We start from the raw sequence: 21,142 nt of genomic DNA, 5'->3' as shown, positions 1-21,142 counted from the left end.
AAACAGATATCCAAACAGTAAAGTAGCTGTCTGTTATTCAAATGCAAAACTATCTAAATCAACACTTTAAAATGATGACAATTTCAGCCTAGGTAGTGCATGAAGCAGTTTCTGCACATTTCAGTTTGCGGTGTTCATTCACTGATTCATTACGGGCCCACTATGTTCCTGGGGTTGTGCTTGGCTCAGCAATCCAGGCAAACCACCAGCCAGGATCTCCAACTTCAAAATCTGCTTTCCAAAGTAACCTGTAGGCTATGAAAATGCTCTATATCAGTTATTTTATTTAATTTTCAAAATAGTGTATCTCTGCGATTCAGGAACCATAATTATTGACACCGTTTAACTGAGGGAACTGAAATTAGGAGAGGTTAAGTAACGTGCCCCAAATTGCAATAAGTAAGTGGTACAGAAAAATCTGTCTGCCACCTCTCACAGAGGTTTATGCTCGGAGCCATCACGCTAAAGACTTTACACCTTTAAAATATGGTTTCTCAGAGGCCAGAGTCTTGGAGAAGTCACGAAATTTTTCTTGGCCTCAGTTTCCCCAATAGTAAAATACAGAGATAAACACGTTAATATTATATCTTCTTGCACTATGAATGTCTATTTATGCTGGTTCTGTTTTCTTTTCTCTGATTTTAAAACTTGAACTGACATTATTCTTTTAATATGTTATCCCTTAAATTTAATATAATCTTCACTTGCATGCCTCTCTACGTCAGAAAGTAGTAAGAAACATTTTTTTAATAACCCTTATATTCTCCCTACTAGCCTTTCTCCAACTAATATGCCAATGCCTTTCTCAGTTTGAACTTTTGGAAGATAAAATGAGAAATCGGTATTTCTAACTCTGTATGTGTAATGCCTATTTAAAATCAAGATCAAATTCCCTGGAATGCATGACCTTAACTTGCAGAAAGTTGACCCATTCTTTGAGTTAATATTAGTGCAATTAGTCTAACAAAAGGACCTTTTTCATCTTTGAAATATTCAACTTCATCTATCTCTGAAAACTAAGCTTCAAAATTTAATGCCAATAAAATGTCCAATCTCCTTCATACACACTTGATCTTGTGTCTATCTCTCTAAAATGAATTTAACTTCAGAAATTTATTTCTGTATGATAAAGAACTTTTTCAGTACTATGTGTAAAACTGTCATTCTTACTAAGAGGTAGCCCAGAAGCCTTGGAAATATACTTCTTTCTAAATTTGTAATCAATCTCAAAACATCTGCTGGTCAGTATAACTTCTGTTAACTCCATCTATTATACAAATGTTCTCCGGAAATTCACAGTTGCCTGATGAAATTGACAGTTATAAGAAAAAAGAATTCAAATTTTCTCCTCTTGGTAAGTGGGCTACTTGGTAGCCAAATACCCTTTTTAAGGTTAAAGTAGAATCAAATCCACAGACAAAAGCATCTTCCTTCCCTTTGGCTACAATAAGCTATAACCAGAATTCCCTTTTCGTGATAGTATAAACAGGTACTCAGGAAAAAGGGCTGTAATCAGGCCATTCAAGCAAGAAGAGCTAAAGTAACATTGCTTTAGGCATAAGTCTTGCCTACTGTTTATTTGGAGCTTCTTCTTCCTGGAGAAAGAAGTGACGATTTACCCAGGCCAAATTCAATGTCCTGAACCAGTTAAGGTATTTTCTTCTTTTATTCAATGGATGAATCTCTTGAAGAAACTAGGACATTTTAACAACATCATAAGTGAAATAAACTACTGATTTTCCATTTTATAAAAATTAAACTAAAAGAACCATTATAGTTTTGAAAGCATTGGGTAAAACACAGGGAGAAACCACGGGCCAACAAATTAAGAGAGATTCTTGCAAAAGGTCTTGAATCTCTCTTTAGAAGGTTGGGCTAAATTGCAGATTTGCAATTACACATCAAGCTGTTGCAGACCAGCTTCCTAGGAAGGAGATTCTGAGAAAGAGATGTCCATGCCGCAAGTTTGCTGGGGGTGCTCTCCAGATCGGCACCTTGGAGGGAGCCAGTCAGTTGTGCTGCCCTCTCCACCCCCACCCAGGAACCTGGAGGCTCCCAGAGTTGTCCCAAAAAGTCACTGAGTGTGGGATCTCTCCCTAGGAAAGGAGTTTGACTTTTGGCAAGGTAGCTCTTTGCAGCACCAGGTCAGCTGCAAATTGTCAGTCAACAACACTCCTAGCAGGTGGAGGAAGGAATGCTCAGACCTGAAAGAGAGGGGTGGAGATGTAGGGGACACACTCCCACGCCCACCACACAGGTCTAGCCCAATCCCAGCCAACCTTCCCAGAGTTAAGCAATGGATTCTGAAATGTCAAGCCCAATAGGAAAGGTTAAATACTTCCAGATGGTGCCCAAAGAATTAGAATCTTGCTAAGGTATCCAACCAGAATTTTGAAGAGATTGGGTAAAAGAGTATCCTGCCCCTTCCCAGAAGGTGTAATGGACACTAAGGTATAGCAATAAAGCTAAGAGCTTGGAGAAATTATTTAATTCACTCATTCATTCATTCATTCATTCAACAAATAGTTATTGAACTCCTACTACATGGGAAAAAGCATGAAGTAAGACAAGAATAAGCTATGCCCTTGTAAAGCTCACAGCCTAGTGAGGCCAAAATCATCAGATCAATACTCTCAAAACATGCATTTTTAAATCAGTGTTACGAAGAAATAATATAGGGCAGCACCATCCAACAGAATTCTCTATAATGAAGGAAATATACCTGTGTTATCCAACATGGTAACCACTGATGACTATTTACGTGGCTATCTGTCACTTAAAATGTGGTTAGTGTGACTAAGAAATTGAGTTTTTAATATTATATTTCATTTCAATTAATTTAAATGTAAATGCCCACATGTAGCAGGTGACTATCCCCACCATTTAGATGGGAGATGGTGTCAGTAAAAGCATCTCCAAATTAATGGCATTCCCGCTGGGATTTTTAGGATAAGAAGGAATTAGAGAAACTAAGACTAAGGGGAAGAGCTTTCTAGTCAAGGGGAAAGCCCCAGGTGAGGGCAGCGACAGAGGAAAGAGCCTGGCTACTGCGGGACCTAAAGGAGTGTGTTTGGCTGTGCACTGACTTTGGAGAGTGTGGGACGACACGTGGCAGGTGAGGTCGGCAGTGTCTAAATCATGCAGTGTCTTAACTACACTACAGAGATATTTACGCATAAGGAGAAGGTAATGGAGAGTTTTAAGTGAAAGTCGGATAGGATTAGGTTTAATTTTTTAGGTGATTAGTTTGCTATAAGCAGAAAAGATTTAGGGAGTGGGGGATTGAGCCAAGGAAGAGAAAGGGACAGGAACATCCTTTAAAAGTTAGACACAAACACACGTACACACAGAGAGCTGAACATAGCCACGGTTAGGATAAGCAGAAACACATATTTAACAGCACTCTTGGTCAGAGTGTACCTGGTACGATCTCTTTGCAGGAAATTTGGTTCCATATATCAAAATCGTAAATGTACACAGCTTTGTAAGGACAGCTTCCTTCTTAGGACTTATTTCAGAAATACTATAACATGTATGCATTAGTGTATGCCCAAGGATGTCACTGCTTCATTGTTTAAAAAGCAAAAACTGGAAATTACCTAAAAATGTCCATTATTAGTGGACTAATTAGAGAAATTGTGGCATAGACAAATAAAGGAGTATTGGACATTCATAAAAATTTTTGAAGAGTGCTCCAACTTAAGTTAAAAGAAAAGGGACGTATCTCTTTCATGGTGAGATTGCGGGTAGTATAGTTTTCTGTTTTCTCATGTATATCAGCTTATCTCAACAAAATTATCTATAATATCTACCTATGTATAGGTATATATATGCATTAATCTTATAATAAAAACAGACTCTTTAAAAAAGGGGACGAAGTATATAACAGTATTATATAAAATGAACACATGCATATATATGTCTAAAACAAATTACACATATGTACAAATACATGCATTTTTCACATAAATTTCACATATATTTTACATAAATATCTCTGCACAAATATGCAAGAATTTTCTAAGAATGGTTATCCCTGGCAAATGAGACAAGTCTGGGGAGGAAGGGAAATTTCCTCTTCATTCTATTCTTTTTTGCATTGTTTTATTTCTCTACCATGTATATATAATATAAAATACGAGTTAATTAAAAAGAATTTATGTCTATATATATCACATCCTTTGTTGTAGATAGAATGAGCCTATTTCCTTTCTTTTCTTTCCTCCCTCCCTTCCTTCCTTTCTCTCTCGCTTTCTTTTTCTGTTTCTCTCTTTCATTCTTTGCCAGAAATTAAACTCTGCTTTTTCTAAGATAAGATCACTTTTGAAATCCAAAGTAAATAATAAATTCTAAAAGTTATCAGTTCTTGTTAGTGATCTGATACAAGTCATAGCAATTCTGGAGAAAAATCCCAAGTTTTCTCTGCTATTTTCACTCAGGAAGCTAACGGTGAGGCACTGGGGAGACCGAGTTGGGACGAAATAGAACGTTCCATGTACTTGGGATGCTCTTCACATCCGCAGTCACACCTCTGGTGCAGAGGTGGACAGGTGGTGAGGGAGAGAAGGTGGGCATGACTATCTCCCTCTTGCTGCAACCGAAGCTGAGATGTGGGCAGTTCAGTGACACGTTCTGGTCACAGCAGATGGCCGGCAGCAGGACAGGGTGAAAAATCAGGCCCTTCTCATTCTAGCCAGGTTTCTCTCTTCTGTAGGTTTGTCTGACCTGGGGACTGTAGTTGGGCTAAAGTCCAACTGTAGTCCAGTTGCAAAAGGCTACAAACAAACAAACATCACACAACAGAATTCCACAAAACTCTTGGAATTTCTTGGGATTTATGAATATGTGTATGCATTCTATCCTAGGGTTACTTGTCTGTTTCCTAACGTAACATGCATGATGTTATTTCAGGTTTTTAGTCATTTAATATTTATTGAGCACCTACTATGTGCTCAGATGCTTTTCTAGCCACTGAGAATTCAGCCATGAAGAAAACACCTTCTTGGTGCTTAGAGGTAAGTAAAAGAGGCAAGCAACACCGAAATGAATAATCTTAAAAAATCATTCCAGTTGTAAGGAGTGATCCTGAATGAAATTAAGAGGGGATGAGACAGAGTACACCTGAAGGAGGCCACCAAAGATTGGATGGTCAAAAAGTTCTCCAGGGAGGTGACTTGTGAGATGACAATGAGCAAAGAGCCAGTCATGGCAGAGCCTTACAGACAAAAGGAAGTGTAAGATGCAAAAGAAATGAACAGGAGAGAGTTTGTCATTTGCAAAACAAAAGGGAGCTGGTGTGGCTGGAGCTTAGACAGTACGGAAAAGAGAGGAAGGAAAAGATACTGGATTAAGCAAGTTCTCCTGAGTCTTAATAACAAGGAACAACATAAATGCAACATTCGGAAATTGTATCTCGCTATCAGTATGAAGATTCGTATCATCCCCATCCCTCCACCCCTGCCACCCAGCTACACAGACATGTGTGAAGCATTTTACAAGATTGATCACGCTAATAAAAATATAGGCTGGGCTATATATCTTTTCACCCAATATATATTAATCAAAATTGCAACTTTATAATTTTATTTTTAGAGTAAAAATAAACCCAGTCACATTTAACATATGATTTATCATATCTTTTATGTGCAAGACTTCTATGTAGCCATTTCCCAGGAAGGTTTTTTTTTTAAGATAAATAATTATGATTTATGTTTCTAAATTCTTACTTAATAACAACTTTTTAAGTTGAATAAATATCACTCTTAAAAAAGACTGCAAAACTGAAAAGATTATAAAATGGCCAAAAATTCAGCCTCATGCTTAAGAAAATCTGTACACAAATGAGTTCATTTTTCACCTAGCAGGCTGGCAAAACATTGAAAAAGCCCTCAAGCACACTGTGTCAAAATGAGAAGAAATGGGCTTTCTTACACATTCCTGGGGAACATCCTCCAAGGCAACTTTTGTAAAATCATACATGTGAAAACCCTTTGGACAATAAGTCCCATTTCTAAGAATTTATTCACCTACAGGCTCATCAGTGGGTGTGATGAGGGGTGGTCTGTAGCACTGTTTGTAACAGAGAAGATAAATGCAATTACCTTAATGCTTCACGAAAGAGCTACGGATTGGATTCAAATGCAGGCTCTGCCACACATAGCTGTATGAGTTGGTCAAAAACTTAATCCTTAGTATCTCAGTTTCATGATCTGTAAATGGGTGTAAAAAACAATACCTACTTCATGAACATATTTAATAATAAATAAAAGAAAGAAGTAAGGAAAAAAATGAAGGCTAAATAAAAAAATAAGCAAATCAGGTATAAGATATATCCAAGCAGCGGAATCCTATCCAATTACTGAAAAGCATCATATGTTACTAAATAAAAATTCCATGGCTCAGAAAAGTATATAATTATATGTTGCTCACACACATGCACATACAAACATACACTCAAACACACACAAAACTGCTTATAGACTATTCTGGAAGAAATTATTCACAGCATTTACACATGGAAAAAGGAACTAGATGATTTTTGGGGATGAGGATGAAAGGAAAACTTATTGTTCAATGCATAATCTTTGTACCCTCAAATTTTGTACCAAGTATATATTATCTATTCCAAAAAAATCAAGTAAAATTTAATTTTAAGGGAGTAAACCCAACTGTCAGTATTAATTGCAATATTCCCTAATGATAAATTTGCAGATTTTATACCAACAGCAAATATGAGAAATCCTAAAACATTCTACCACTCAGAATAGAATCTACAACAAAATCAGGTGGGATATAGGCACAGTTTTCTATTTGTCTTCTTACATCTGAATATCCCATTCCAACATTCTGACCTGAAATAAAACCATTCATCCACTCAATCAACAAATATTCGGCATTTACCATGGGCTAAGAGTGGTAGCTATAGCAGTGAACAAAACAGTCAAAGTCTAGAACTTATAGGTCTCATAGAACTTACATTCTAGGGGAAGAAGACATAACAACAACAACAACGAGACATACATATATATATATAGAGAGAGAGAGAGAGAGGTAAAAATAAATGGTGTAAAATTAATAAAGTTAATTTTTAAAAATTCTGTGCATAGACAAATTAGGTTCTAGAAGGATGTGAGAGGGCAGCTTTAAATGTGGTGACCAAGACAAGTGGTTTTGAGGCAGGAATCTGACACCGAGAGAGCCAGTCAGGAGGAAATCAGAGGTCAGAACAGCCAGTTAATAGAGAAGACAGACACAATCCAACTAAGACCTCTCCAAGGGACAACCCACCCCCGGGAATGTTCCTACGTTCCTATCAAACCTCACTTCACACTACAATTCACACCTGAATTAATGGGTATTGAAGACCAGGTTAGTTTCATGATAACTTCTAGATTTGAGGCCACTGTTGATGGAATACAATCCAGGCTCAAAAAGTGGCTTTTGCGCAGATTAGTCAAAATCTCTGCATATTGGTAAGTGGAAACCTGGAAACTGAGGAATTGTTGGTATGAAGAGTCGATTTTGCTAAGCAATTCAAAGAAGTATGATTTCTTAAAGATTTTGAAACTAAATTTCTATTCTTGAATGAAAGTATGGTGTTAAGATTTAAAACAATTCATTTTAAGAGTTGAATTGCTCTCCTAAACATTGAAACATATTAAGTAAAAGCTTTGAACTCAATACTAGTGTTTTAATTTAATTTGAGTTAGGTCATTCGTAAGACACGCTAGTTTCTCTTACTATTAACGATTAAAGTATTCATTGCATATCTTAATGAAGGGAAGACAAAATAGGAGCTTGAGCAAATTTCAGGTAAAGCTATACATTCTTGGGGGTGAGAGGTGACATATACATGGTGACATCAGAGAGAAGTTTTGTTAAGAGGATGATATTGGGTACATGGGAGTTTTTTCCATAAAGCCCAATTTTTAAGGTATTTGTATAAAATAAAGCCACATGGTAGCTCTAAGTAAAGAAATTTGAGAAAACCTACTTTAAAAAATAAGTACAACAGTCCTGCACCTCCCAAACTTCAGCCTTGCACAGGCCGCCCTCTGGATTTGTGCCGTATCCATGTTCCACCACCCACCTCCACAAGTGTTGCCACTGCTTGGCAACACCTGCACTCCAAGGTCAACCATCTAAGTTGCTTTACTTTCTAAAAGAAATAAGCTTATTTAAAGTGGAAGCACACATTCTTATCTTAAATGGAAAGCCAGTATCACTTGAAAGTAAATATAAAATGTATTACAATATAAAGTTAATACAGTGAAATATGATACCGTTACCCTGAAGACACCGCACCCAAGGAGGGTTTTCTCTCTATTAAAAGGCTGATTAGACATGAACCCTCTTAACTATGTTGAACAGCAAGTAACACTTTTTCTCATTTCATGATTCAATGTTGTTGATTGCCCCAAAATTATCCCTCCAGACATATAATTCTCACATTTGGGCAACACGGCCAGAATTAACAGGCAAAAATGTTGTGGGCAGCCCTTTAATTAAAGGTCTTTCGTTTTGGCTAATATACTTAACTCTATATTTTCTAAGGTCGTGTTTCATTAGTGGCTCCTAAATAAACCCAGTAATATAAACATACGTCACTGAAGTCAACAGCAAGAGGAAGGTAGACTGCTCTGTGTATTTAATTACCAAAGACATGAGTCTTCTGCTGGGATATGAGTGAAGTCATTTCTACCAGTGCATGGCTCTTACCGACGATGAACAACAAATATCATTTCAACCTTTTAAAAATAAAAAATAAAAATCAATATTGTGACTCACTGAGTTCTACTGTGAGTTGGGAAGAGGATTAAGAGTCTGATAGACTTATCTTTTGTGAGAAGTCTATTATCATCCTCATTTTTTATATGAGGAAGTTAAACAATAAGCAGTCTTCCCCAAGGCTACAGAACTAATAAGTGGACAAACTGAGACCAAACTAAAGTGTGAACCCCAAACAAAAAAAGACTAATGTATCAATTCAATTTTATACATATTTAAAATGAAACAGTATCCCAGAAAGATTTCTAGCAGTTACAGACAACACTATTCTAAAATTTACACAGAAAGGCAAAGGAACTAGAATAGCCAAAGCAATTTTAAAAAGAAGAATAAACTCAGAGGAATGAGTCAAACCTATTTCAAGACTTATTGTATATTTACAAATATAGACATGTGTAGACACATCATTGCACATACATAAGGTGTACAGAATAACAGAACAGAATAGAGGACCTAGGAGTAGACACACATAAAAATGCTCAATGGAGAAAAGACAGCCTTTTCAACAAATGGTGCTGGAGTAATTGGACATCTATAGGCAAAAAAAGAACTTTGACCTAAAACTCAAACCTTATACAAAAAATTAACTCAAAATGGATGATGGACTTACATGTAAAATATAAACTATAAAACTTTTAGAAAAAAAGTTTTTAAAACTCTTCAAGATATTGAGCTGAACAAAGAGTTAGTACCAAAAGCATGATTCACAAAAGGAAAAAAGTAGGAAACTGAACTACATTAAAATTTTAAAAATTGATGTGAGAAATATCCTGTTAAGAAAACAAAAAGATAAGCTATAGACTGAGAGAAAATATGTGCAAATCATGTATTTGAGAAGGATTTATATCTAGAATATATAAGGAACTGCCAAAACTCAACAGTAAAAAGATAAACAACCCAGGCATTTTACTGAAATGATATACAAACAGCAAACAACATAAAAAGATGCTCAGCATTGCCCACCCTGTAGGGAAAGCAAATTAAAACCATAAAAAGATATCACTACACACCTGTAAGGATGGCTAAAGTAAAAAATTGTGATGACACCAAATGCTGGCAAGGATGTAGAAAAACTGGATCACTCAGACATTGTTAATGTGAATGTAAAACGGTACAACTGTCGTGAAGAAGTTTGGCAGTTTTGTAAAACACTAAACATGCAACCACTATACCACCCAGAAACTGCACTCCTGGGCATTTACCTAGAGGAATGAAAACTTACATTCACACAAGATCCTGTACACAAATGTTTATGTCAGCTTTATCCATAATAGCCAAAAACTGGACACAACCCAGATATCCTCCACAGGTGACTGTCTAAACAAACTACGGTACATCCATACCATGGGCCACCACTCAGCAATAAAAAAGAACAAACTGATATACACAACAACCTGAATGAATCTCCAGGTAATTGTCTTGAGTTTTTTTAATATTTTTAAACCAATTGCAAAAGGTTTCATACTGTGTGTTTCCATATAGGTAACATTTCTGAAATGACAAAATGACAGATTAGTGGTTGTCAGGGGTTTGGGGCTATGGGAATGAGAGCAGGAGGGGCAATTATTTAAGAACACAAGGAAGGATCCTTGTGGGGAGGGAATGTTCTGTATCTCGACTGTGTCAATGTCAGCATCCTGGTTTTGATATTGTTGCATAAATTTGAAAGATGTTACTATTGAGGAAAACTGGGTAGAGGGCATGGGATATCTTTCTGTATTATTTCATACAACTGTATGTGAACCTACAAGTATATAAAAATGAAAAAATTTAATTTAAAAAATGAGACGGTGGTTCTTAACCTTTTGGAAAGTATAAAGGATGGGAAGTGGGCAGTTCTGGGGCAGGGAGGTCGGGACCCCTGGAAGAATCTCGTACAAGCTACAAACCATCATCTCAGCAAAGTCACCTACATCCTATCCCCGGAGACTAGGTAACAACTCTACCCAAGAGCACAGTACACACAGCTAACTTTTATGTTCTCTGGCATCCAGGGCATAATCAGAAGCTGAGAATACTAGTAAAATAAGGACAGCCCCCAAACTGCTTTGCAAAAATCAGCTTCCAAATGCCCAAAATTTAGCTATTTGCATTCTAGAAAGAAGCTATTTTAATTTCAACATTCACATATATCTCATGGTATTTCTAAGCTCACAATTTTATTTTTAATTTCACAGGAAAAGGGGGCTGCAGGAGGGAGGCATCATAATCTCTTCCTGGCTTAGGATTGCCAAAGGTTTTATTTCCAACATACTAGGATCAAATTCCTGGAGTAAGAGGAAAATCAAATTTGCTCTTCCTCATTTCACCAAAAAAAAAGGGGGGGGGTGGGATAGGGAAATATCTGCAGGTATCTTTTCACTTCAATATTTGACCTGTCACTCAGACTAGTTCACCTTTAACTACAATGAATACATTAATCTCCTGTTAACAAGTGCAAAATTAAACTGTCAATTACTTGAGGATGGTGATGATATCTGCCTTATTTTAGGTGGTGTACATTAAGCTTAACACTAGTAGGCACCCAAAAAGTATTTGATGAATGATAAAATAAAATAAATAAAAGGAAATATATTCCAAAGGAAAACTAAATTCTTAAAATACCAAAAATAACAATTCCCCCGAAATTACAAAGCTGCTAAAAAATAAATATTTCTCATCTTCTAGTAAATATGATTATAAAAATAAACTGGCAGATGTGGGGGAAATCATCAATCATTAATTTGGTGTACATCTACATGCAAAGTCACTAAATTGGCCATTCTTTGCTGAAATCAATTTTGGGCATGATGATCTAAAATCTGACTTTATGCATAATTAATCATAGCATACACGTTGACAATCAGATGAAGATGACTGGAATACCAGCTGGAAAGCCCTTCTGACATGGAAACCACATCAGTGAAGCTGATTCAAATGGAGCAGAAATATCATGTTATCTTGACTGACGCATGTGTAGATGCAGTCTAGCTGGTCACAAATTTCATTGCTGGAAAAGTGACCCTAAAGCCTCTTTTTCTTGAGGAAGAAAAACAGTACTTCATGAATTAAGCTTACCAAAAGGTTGCATGTGTTTGTACATGCCTGTGCGTGTGCACATGTGTACATGTACTTACGTAACAATAGTGTACGAAATATCTATTTCTATGATTTTAATATTAAAATTATGACTTTTTCATGGTGCCATAAAATGCATAGATTCCTGAATATCTAAATCTAAAAACCCTAAATGAAATGTTAAAGTCTTTCTGGCATATTAGGTCAGGTGAAACTGGAAAATGAAAAGGTTAGGAAATATTTTTTTCTAAAATCTGGCCATTAACTGCTCCATTATTAAATCTATTCTCTGTTACCAAAAAAAGTCCCCTGAATTAACAGAAACACCTCCCAATCCAGTGAGTTCATTCAAACTGAGGTTACACAGAGATATACTTCTCCTTACTCAATATCTTTGCCATTTGTGCAAGGATCATGAAAAGTCTTATAAAGGTGGACATTCCTCCCACACTTAGCATCAATGTCAAGCAATATTTGTGCTTGTACATTATTTCATGGATATTAAGTTTGTTTTTCTAACTAAACAGCAAGTTCTTGGAGGATAAGAGCAATTGCAGTAGAAGTAGTGAAAATAACACCCACTTAAGTGTCCTCATCCTATAACTGTGCTAGGAGGAGTGAGAGCAGCAATAAACATTAATTGGGTTTTTACTGTGTCAAGCACTGTGTTCAGCCCTTTCCAATGATCTATCTATTAGGTGAGTAGTAAGAGTGTCTATATTTTTACAAAAGACTGAGGCCTATAAATAGTAAATGACTCACCAGAAGTCACATAACCAGACATTGATTTGGGATTTTAATGCAGTCTCATGTCAGAGCCTGTGCTCTTAAACCACTACACAGTGATGCAGTCATTCATCCTTTCATTCATTCATTCAACAAGTCTTCATCAAGTGCCCAGCCTGTGCCTGGCACTGTGCTGGGCATCAGGGTGCAGCTATGATCAAAGGAGAGAGAGAAACCTCAGCCCTCACGGAGTCTCATGTGCCCTTTGGGGCATAGAGGCAATAAACAAATAAGTAAAACATCCAGACCAATATGCGAGGAGTGACATATCTAAGGAGAAAAAAAAGGGATGGGATAAAGGGAAGAGGGGAGAGAAATAAAACAGGGTGGTCTGAAAGGCCTTGCTGAGAAGGCGGCATTTGAGGAAAGAGGTGGGTGAGCAAGCCAGAGGAGATAGCTGGGGAAACAGCATTCCCAGCAGGGGAGCTGAAAGAGGAAAGCTTCCGAGTCAGAGGGCCTCGTGGCCGTCGTAAGGCTTTCACTCTGTGGCATATAGAAAGCCACTGGTGGTTTCAGCAGCCAGGCAACATGATCTGTCTTACATTTCCAAAGCAACACCACGGCTGCTGTATGGATAAGGATGGAAGAGAAGCAAGGGTGCGGGCAGGGAGACAAATGAGGAAGTCACTGCAATATTCCAGGGAGGAGATGAGCGGGGCTCGGGCCAGGATGGTAGCAGCGGACGGTGTGAGAGGTAGTTGGAGCCTAAATATATGTCAAGGATAGAGCACACGGGATCTCCTGACAGATTCACTGTGAGGGTGACAGATGAGGGAAGAGAGAAATAATGCCAAAGTTCATCTGCTTGCTTTCTTAATTGATTTTTACCTGGGCAACCAAAATTTGGGAACCTCTAGTGCCTGAGATGGAGAAGACTAGAGGGGAAGTAGGCGTGGTTGAAACAATCAAAGGTTTAGATGCATTAAGTTTGAGACATCTATCAGATGTCCAAGCAGAGATGTGGGGTAGACAGGAGAATATGTCAGAGTGGAGTTCTGAGAAGAGGTCCCAGCTGATAAGTCCTTGGTAGATGAAAGCACAGAAATGGTAGATAAAGGCAAGTAACTGAGGGATTGCATGTAGATAAAGAAAACAGGTCTTAGTTTCAGCTCTGAAGCTTGTATTATGGATAAGTCTTGGCAATTATTGACTGGAAAAGTCTCTCCTTTGCAAGTAAAGAAACTACATTAGAACCGTCATATTATGGCATCGAAGTCACACATGCAGCAGGTTAATCATGTGCAAATCGCCTGATTTGCCACTCGCCTAAGAAGAAATTTTTAGTGCATTTTGTGGACTAGTCAGATAATTATAGACAGCTGCTCCCCTTCCACCCCGCCCCCCAAATAGTAACATCAACATTCCTGAACAAATACTGTACCCAGGGCACAGCCTGTGACCTCCACGAACCAATGGAGATTGAGCTGGAGAATGCAGATATGAAGATAGTGAAACTTCTCAGTTAAATGATTTGAATTTCATTAAGCTTTTTGATGTTCAAAGAAAACAATATGGTTATACATATTTGATTGCTTAATCACTTAAACTGTTTAGGAATTCAACTAAAGGTGGTCATTTTTCTGTAATCCATTTGAATGAGAATGTTCTTAGAACGTTTCCTGTCCCAATTTCAGCTACTTGGGAGATTCCATTTCTTAAAACAAACAAACAAAAAAATAAGAATGTTTCCTGCTCCATTAAAAAAGTCATATATATATTTATACCTATATTATATAATATATGCAGGTGTATATGTATGTTTTATTTATACATGTATGTATGCATACACACACATACATATAAAATTTATAAAAGCTTCATCCAATAAAAAAATCTAGAGCTGCATAAGCATTCATGCCTTTGGATACTGCTAGATAGAAAGATAAGGAAATTGATAATCCCTGTATCCTTCTACCAATCCTAACTCATCTTTGATTATATTAAATAAAATAATACAATTAGAATCAATGCTCTACATTTCCATTGCATTTTCACAAACATCTTATTTAATGCTCCCAAAACATCATTAAATAGTATTCATTGTACAGACCAGAAAAAAGAGGCCAAGAAAGGTCAGGGGTCATAGGGCTAACAAGTAAGAGAAGCAGAATTTGTTCCCTTCTCTTTTTCCAAACCTGAGGAAGCATTCCTTGGCATGACAGCTGCTTACCATGAAATGTTGTTTTTGTATTTAATTATAAACCCTCCCAAACATGGTTATAATCCACAGACACTTGTCTGGATTCCATTAATAAAACCACTGTCGGATTAGTTCCTAAAGAGGGTTATGAATCACGAGCTCATGCATTCACTATATAGTTCGATGCATATTTTAACATGCACTTACTGAGAGCCTGCTCTGTGCCAGACACAACGTCCCACCTCTCCTCAAGACTTGCCCATGTTCTTAGAATACACACGGTGCATGCTGTTCTAAGCTATATGCAGCCTAGATTCATACTACTCACATTCCTTACTTTGGACAGAGGGTCCATATGCCATTTTCCTAAAGCATCTTTCACCATTACTTGAACCCTCCATTAAAACTTTAGTTTACACTGTGTTCTGAAAACTATGTAATCAGCCTTCTTTGTAAATCATATCATAAAACTATTTTTTAAAAATTAACGGGTGATAAAAACCAAAGCTAACAAATAAGACCAGATTTATTTGATCATATTTTTGTCCTTTTCTCTCCATGAGTAATAACCATAATTCAATGGATATTCTAAAATCTATCTGAGTGTTAACACAGACAAAATGACTACATCTTGAGAAAGTATATTGCTCACTGGCATCCAAAATACTGTAAAATGTGAAACAAATGCAAACTAAACTACTTTTCCATTACTTTGGCTTCAAATATCTGTCCTTAAATGCTGGCACACACACAGGGCCTATATTATGTCAATTGTAATAATATAAAAAAAATCTCCATTACCACAAACTGGAGAGTGATGGTAACCAGTCTTTCAAATAAATTACCATGTGTCACAATTTGGCATAAACTCTGATCCTTATGAATAATTCATATTTTGTGCATTAATAATGCATGCTTTCTTCCTACTGGAATGCTCTCTAACTCACAATGGATGCCTCTTACCAATTCCCTCAATTGACATGATGGAGTAAATCTAAATTAGAATGGTGTTTTTAATGCTCCCTTTAAAATTACAATACTTGGCCAGCCTATAAGCTTATCAAAAATATAAAGTTTTGGCTGGATGTGGTGGCTCACACCTATACTCCTAGCACTCTGGGAGGCTGAGGCGGGAGGATCCCCTTGAGGTCCGGAGCCCCAGACCAGCCTGAGCAACAGTGAGACCCCATCTCTACCAAAAACAGAAAAAATTAGCCAAGCATGGTGGTGCTCACTTGTAATCCCAGCTACTCAGGAGCCTGAGGCAGAAAAATCACTTGAGTTGGAAGTTGCAGTGAGCTATGATGACGCCACTGCTCTCCAGCCTGGGGGGACAGAGCTGGACTCAGTCTCAAAAAATAAATAACTAATATTCCTATTATTTTTTGTCCTTTACATGGGAGTTACTCATTTAAGTTCTCCAACAATGATTGTTCTTGCTGAGAGAACATTTGCATAGCAGAAAAGAAAACCAAGGAAACTTTGGCAGGGCTGACAGATATGGTTAGTTCTGTTACATTTCTCCCTAATTATACATTTATATATTCACAATATCACAGGACATAATTGCTAAAACATGGTAACCAGCAGGAAGAAAGGAAGAAGAAAGAAAGAGAGAGAGAGAAAGTCAGAAAGAGAGAGAGGGAGGGAGGGAGAGAGAGAGGAAGGAAGGAAGGAAGGAAGGGGGAAAGAAGGAAAGAAAGAAACCAAAACGAATCTGGCAAAGGTTTTATAATAATTACAGATGTTTCCCTCCACCAGGTTTTCCTCCCTGGCTCAGTTCACTACTGTGAAATTTCTCTTCAATTTTCAGTAAAAGTATCTGCCACATAAAAAAAAGTCCAAACACCACTTTAGAGAAAGATGGCAAATGTCATGTATTTGTAGAGAAAGACATTCAGTTTATCACTCACCCTCAACAGGGCCAGTCCACATCATTACTGAGGTTATTATTTCAGGAAATACTAAAGTATACTTTCCTTCCCCCACCCCCACCCCCAGCTCACCCCCTATCTCTGGCCCAAACGCACAGGATTAACTCAAACAGCAACAAAATTTGACACAAAGCAAAGAGAAATGAGGAGCCCAGTTTGAAATTAAAAAAAAAAAAAAAATCACTCCGGGCTCTGCCCCCTCCCTCAAGAAGTCCTTCACCATCCCTGGGACCCAAAGAGAGGAAGGGTGGTTTCTCTCTTGCGGGCTCCCTGGGGAAGAGCCAAGAGACAGGGGCGCACGACAGGGAGTTTTAAGAAAGGAGCCAGCCCGTGTCAGTATCTGTCCTCACGTACCCTCAGGTTCATTCATTCTTTCTCTCAGTAGGTACTCAGTGAGCACTTGCTCTACGCCAGGTACTATGCTCCACGCTCAATAATCCTCCAGTGGGTCTCCAATGTGTATTCCGGCAACAGAAATCCACCACCCAGGTTTAGGACGAGACAAAATTCCGATCCGGGCATCTCCCCGAAGTTGGCCCCGGCCAGAGGCCAACCCGCACCGCCCTTGCCAGCACCTGGGACAGAGGTGAGTGACTGTCCAGGACCGCGAGTCGGAGGAGACCTTCCGCTTGGCAAAAATCTCTCCCTGGGGTCAGAGGGTCACTGACCTCGTTCACACCGAGAACGTGTGTCCTATTCTTCAGCCAGTCGATGCGTCCCCTGGAAAAGTTAAGTTGGCGGCGAATGGGAAGAGAGGGGCCCGGGGCCACCCGGCGGGCTCTGCGCCCCCGCCCGGCTCTCGGCTCGGACTCCCATGGCTACCGAGAAATATTTATTTCTAGTAGATGGGCTCCAGCGGCTACCGCAGCCGCACACGCGGCCACCATCGGAAAGCCAAGTCATCCGAGAGATAAAGATAGATCCATGACATACCTAGACGCCGGCCTCACGGCGACCGCCGCGGGAGATGTGGGTTCGGCGGAGAAAGCGGCGCGCAGCCGGGGCATCTCCTGCGCCCTCCAGGGATGCTGGCTGAGGATAAAGACAGCGAGCCGGCGAACGGTAGAGAGGAAAGGATCGATACTTACCCCGAGGCGCCTGCTCCGGATCCTCACGTAGCCTTGCTTCACTATGTCATTAAAATTGGAAGCCATCCCAGGCAGCCGGTGACCCCCCTTACCCAGGCGCGCGCACCCTAAGTGGCTTTGGGGAGGGTCGAGGGCAGGCAGGATCAAGAGAAGGAGTCGGGGGAGAAAGTTGGAGAGGTGTCGCTGCTTCCGCTGTGGCTCGGGGAGGCTTCAGAAGGCGCACATCACTTTCCCCGTCCCCCGAACCCCGAAAGTGGGCGGCCGGCTCGCAGCCACTTTGGGGGAGCGCGGACAGCGCGGCGCGGGGAGGCGAGGCTGGAGCGCCGGCGTCAGCTGACTCCGCAGCGGGCCCGCCAGGAGGAGGAGCGCGCCTGCCAAGGGATCCAGCCCTGCCTCTTCCCGGGGCTGGGGAGGAGGAGGAAGAGGAGGAGGAGGAGGAGGAGGAGGAAGGAGGAGAAAGAGGTGGGGGGGCCGAGGGGAGGAGCCGCGCAGGTCTCAGCGCCGGGCTGTGGCCACCCGCGAGCAGCCGCACTCAGAGCGCTCCCACCTCCCGGCCTGGTCTCCCACCCACCTTCCCCGACCGCTGCCCCTTGCGATCCGCGCCCAGCCCGCCCCCGCGCCTCGCCTACAGCCTGCGAGATAAGGCTCCTGTCTGCTGGCTCCCGTGGCTCATTTTAGCAGGAGAGGAAATTTCACTTTTTTCCAGCCGCCGCCCACCCCTCTCCCTTCGGCCCTGGTCCTTCCCCAGAAGGGCTGATTGTGTGTGTGTGTGTGTGTGTGTGTGTGTGTGTGGTGTCTGGGGAGGTGGTGTTGCCGCGTTTGCCTTGACCTTGGCCTGAGCGGAGAGGGATATTGTCATGGCTCAAGCTAAGAGCTTCCTTGGGTTTCCTTGGCATTGGGGACCTGGCCCTCCGTGGTATCAAGTGCCCTGTTTCCTTGTTCGAGCCTGTCTTTTTCCGCCCCCTGTAAGTTTCCTAGGGGCTAAGACTTGGCGTCACTTTGTGTTTCCCCAAAGCCGGACCCGAAGTAAGAGCTCAGTAGATCCTCAGTGGTGGTCAAAATGGCTACGCAGATGCCAGGCACTGTTCTAAGCCCTTTGCATGGATTAACTCATTTAACCTCCCCTGCACTTTTTCAGGTAAGTGCCCCCTTAGGTAAATGCCAGGCCCGCATTTTAACCTCCACAGTCTGGCAACAGAGCTCACTCTCATAACCATTATGGGATACTGCCTATAAAATAAGATTAAAAGTGGATCGGATTTCACACTCACCTGCCCCTGACTGCATTACCTTCCTGAAGCTTACTTGAGTTGATAATTGCTAACATTTATTGAGCACCAACCTGCTAGTAGGCATTGTGCTAATCTTGTTAAGGGAATAATGAGTTAGGTACTAGCTTCCACATTTTACAGAGTGAAGCTCAGACTAGTTAGGCCCCTGGGACTCGCCCCAGATCCTACAGCTGGCTGCTTTCAGAGCTAGGATCTGATCGAGGGAGGTGTGTGTGGTGCCCAGCTCTGCTTGTAAACACCCTCTTGTACCTCTTCTGAAGAGCAGGTGTCTCTGAGAAGGTTGCTAGTTAGTTTCCAAGGAAGACCTTTCTAATCGTTTGCACTATGTACAAAGGCAAAGAGGATATCAGAAATTTGATAATTCTTGTTCACTGGAGGTAACCAAACAAAGGCTGGGTGATCTTTGGTCAGAGCTGCTGAGAAGAAGATTCACTTACTAGTGGATTCTTTGACCTGATGATATCTGAAGGTCTTTCAACTCTAAGATTTTATGAATCTTCTGAGAACATTAGCTTTCAGTCACCTTGGCTTGACGGGTGCTAGTTAAAGAAGAGAATCCCCTAAGAATGTGTCATGGGAGAACTGAGACTAAATTGGGACAATCAGAAAGCAAATATTTTGGCAGGGAGAAGTCTTTTTGCTATAGAGTAAACCATCTGTTCTGTCTTCATGTTGTCATTCTATGGAAAATGATATTTTAATTTTAAATTTCTCACCAAAAGAGAATGAAATGGTAAAATCATTTTGAGAGCTCTTTCTGAAGGGTTAGAACAACAACAAAAAAATGCTGTCCATGGTTGCCATGAAATAGAGGTGTTCATGGAAGGCATTTGTTTAACACACCATTTGTAGTCCAAATCTACAGTATCGTGGAAACAAAGGATGAAGAAGTTAAGGCATTAGGAGCTTGAAGTGAGTGGCCCAAAGTAACAGAAATAATTGCTGACAAAAACTGAAGCTAAGAAATCCAACCCTTGATCAGTAATGTTGTCTATAATCAACATCCATAAACAATTAAACTAGAACTGAGGAAACTAGATTCAAACTAGAAAACATCAAATTAAATGTGAGGCAACGGTGATTTTCTTATTAATAATTGCAACATTGAATCCAGTATATGGTTTTATTTGTACGTTTGGTGAAATCAAGTTGATATACACCCAAAATATATAGACTGTGATATACTGTGATTACACTTGTCCAAATTGTGCCATATGCAACCAAGGCAGAAAGGGAAAAGAGCAATTCACAGAGATGTGCAATGTAAGTAGTGCTTATAGAGTTGCACAGTGCACAAATTGCACAACTATGTGCTGCCAAACATATAGTCACACACAATTTAGTTTCACCAGAAATACGTTTGACAAAAAAAATTATTTCAGCCTGTGTTTTTAAATCAATTTTTGACACTTAGAACTTCTTATTTGTAGTATAGATTTCTGTTTGCTTCCTCAGCATCCAGACTCCCTTCTTCCAGTAGTGGTCACCATTTTCACCTGAGTATATTTATCCCCTGCCCCCAGCAGAGGTGCATAGCCCCATACATTGCCCTTCTTTGGACCATTGGCGAGTCGTTCCAACATGACTCCATGACCTAAGCTGGCCAATTAAGGGCTAACTGGGTTACTTTTGCTGAACGCTGGGACGAAGACTGACCCTCTGGCTGAAATGGAATTTGGACAGGAGCTGCTGGCATACTCATGAAGCTCCAGGGCAGGGCTGAGTGAAGGCTACACACAAGAAACAGAACTGAGAGATAAAGAGAACAAACCAAATCCTGACCACACGGTTAGAACCCCCTCATCCAGCACCCCAAGAAAATATTATTATGTTACTTAAGTAGATGTGAAACTGTTGTAACAATGAGACAAATGCAATGACTTAAGTTGGATAAAAAGTATATTTATTTTTCATGTAACCATCCAGCGTGGACAGTTTGTCTCAGGCAAGTAGGAAGCGTCATCCCATAAGGTCTTCCAGGGATTCAAACTTGTGGGTCAACTCTGGCACCTAAGGATGTGGCTTCCATCCTTGAATCTAGTTACTATCATTTTCCAG

General features: G+C 39.9%; 1 protein-coding gene across 2 annotated transcripts in view; it reads right to left on the bottom strand.

Moving 5' to 3' along the window:
- DOK5 (docking protein 5) overlaps nt 1-18,216 on the bottom strand; it is a 142,564-nt gene extending 124,348 nt beyond the window's left edge. Inside the window, exon 1 of one of the 2 annotated variants that reach the window (XM_069496069.1) lies at nt 17,793-18,216. In XM_069496069.1, the coding sequence (XP_069352170.1) occupies nt 17,793-17,858 (66 nt within the window). In that variant the 5' untranslated portion in view covers nt 17,859-18,216. The remainder of the gene's footprint in view (nt 1-17,792) is intronic. The other variant, XM_069496070.1, reaches the window with a different exon arrangement.
- Between the last annotated feature and the right edge of the window lie 2,926 nt (nt 18,217-21,142).

This window comes from Eulemur rufifrons, chromosome 20 (assembly GCF_041146395.1).
Source record: "Eulemur rufifrons isolate Redbay chromosome 20, OSU_ERuf_1, whole genome shotgun sequence".
NCBI classification, from domain to species: Eukaryota; Metazoa; Chordata; class Mammalia; order Primates; family Lemuridae; genus Eulemur; species Eulemur rufifrons.
The sequence above is the reverse complement of the archived record's forward strand: the minus strand, read 5'-3'. Positions and strand labels throughout refer to the sequence as shown.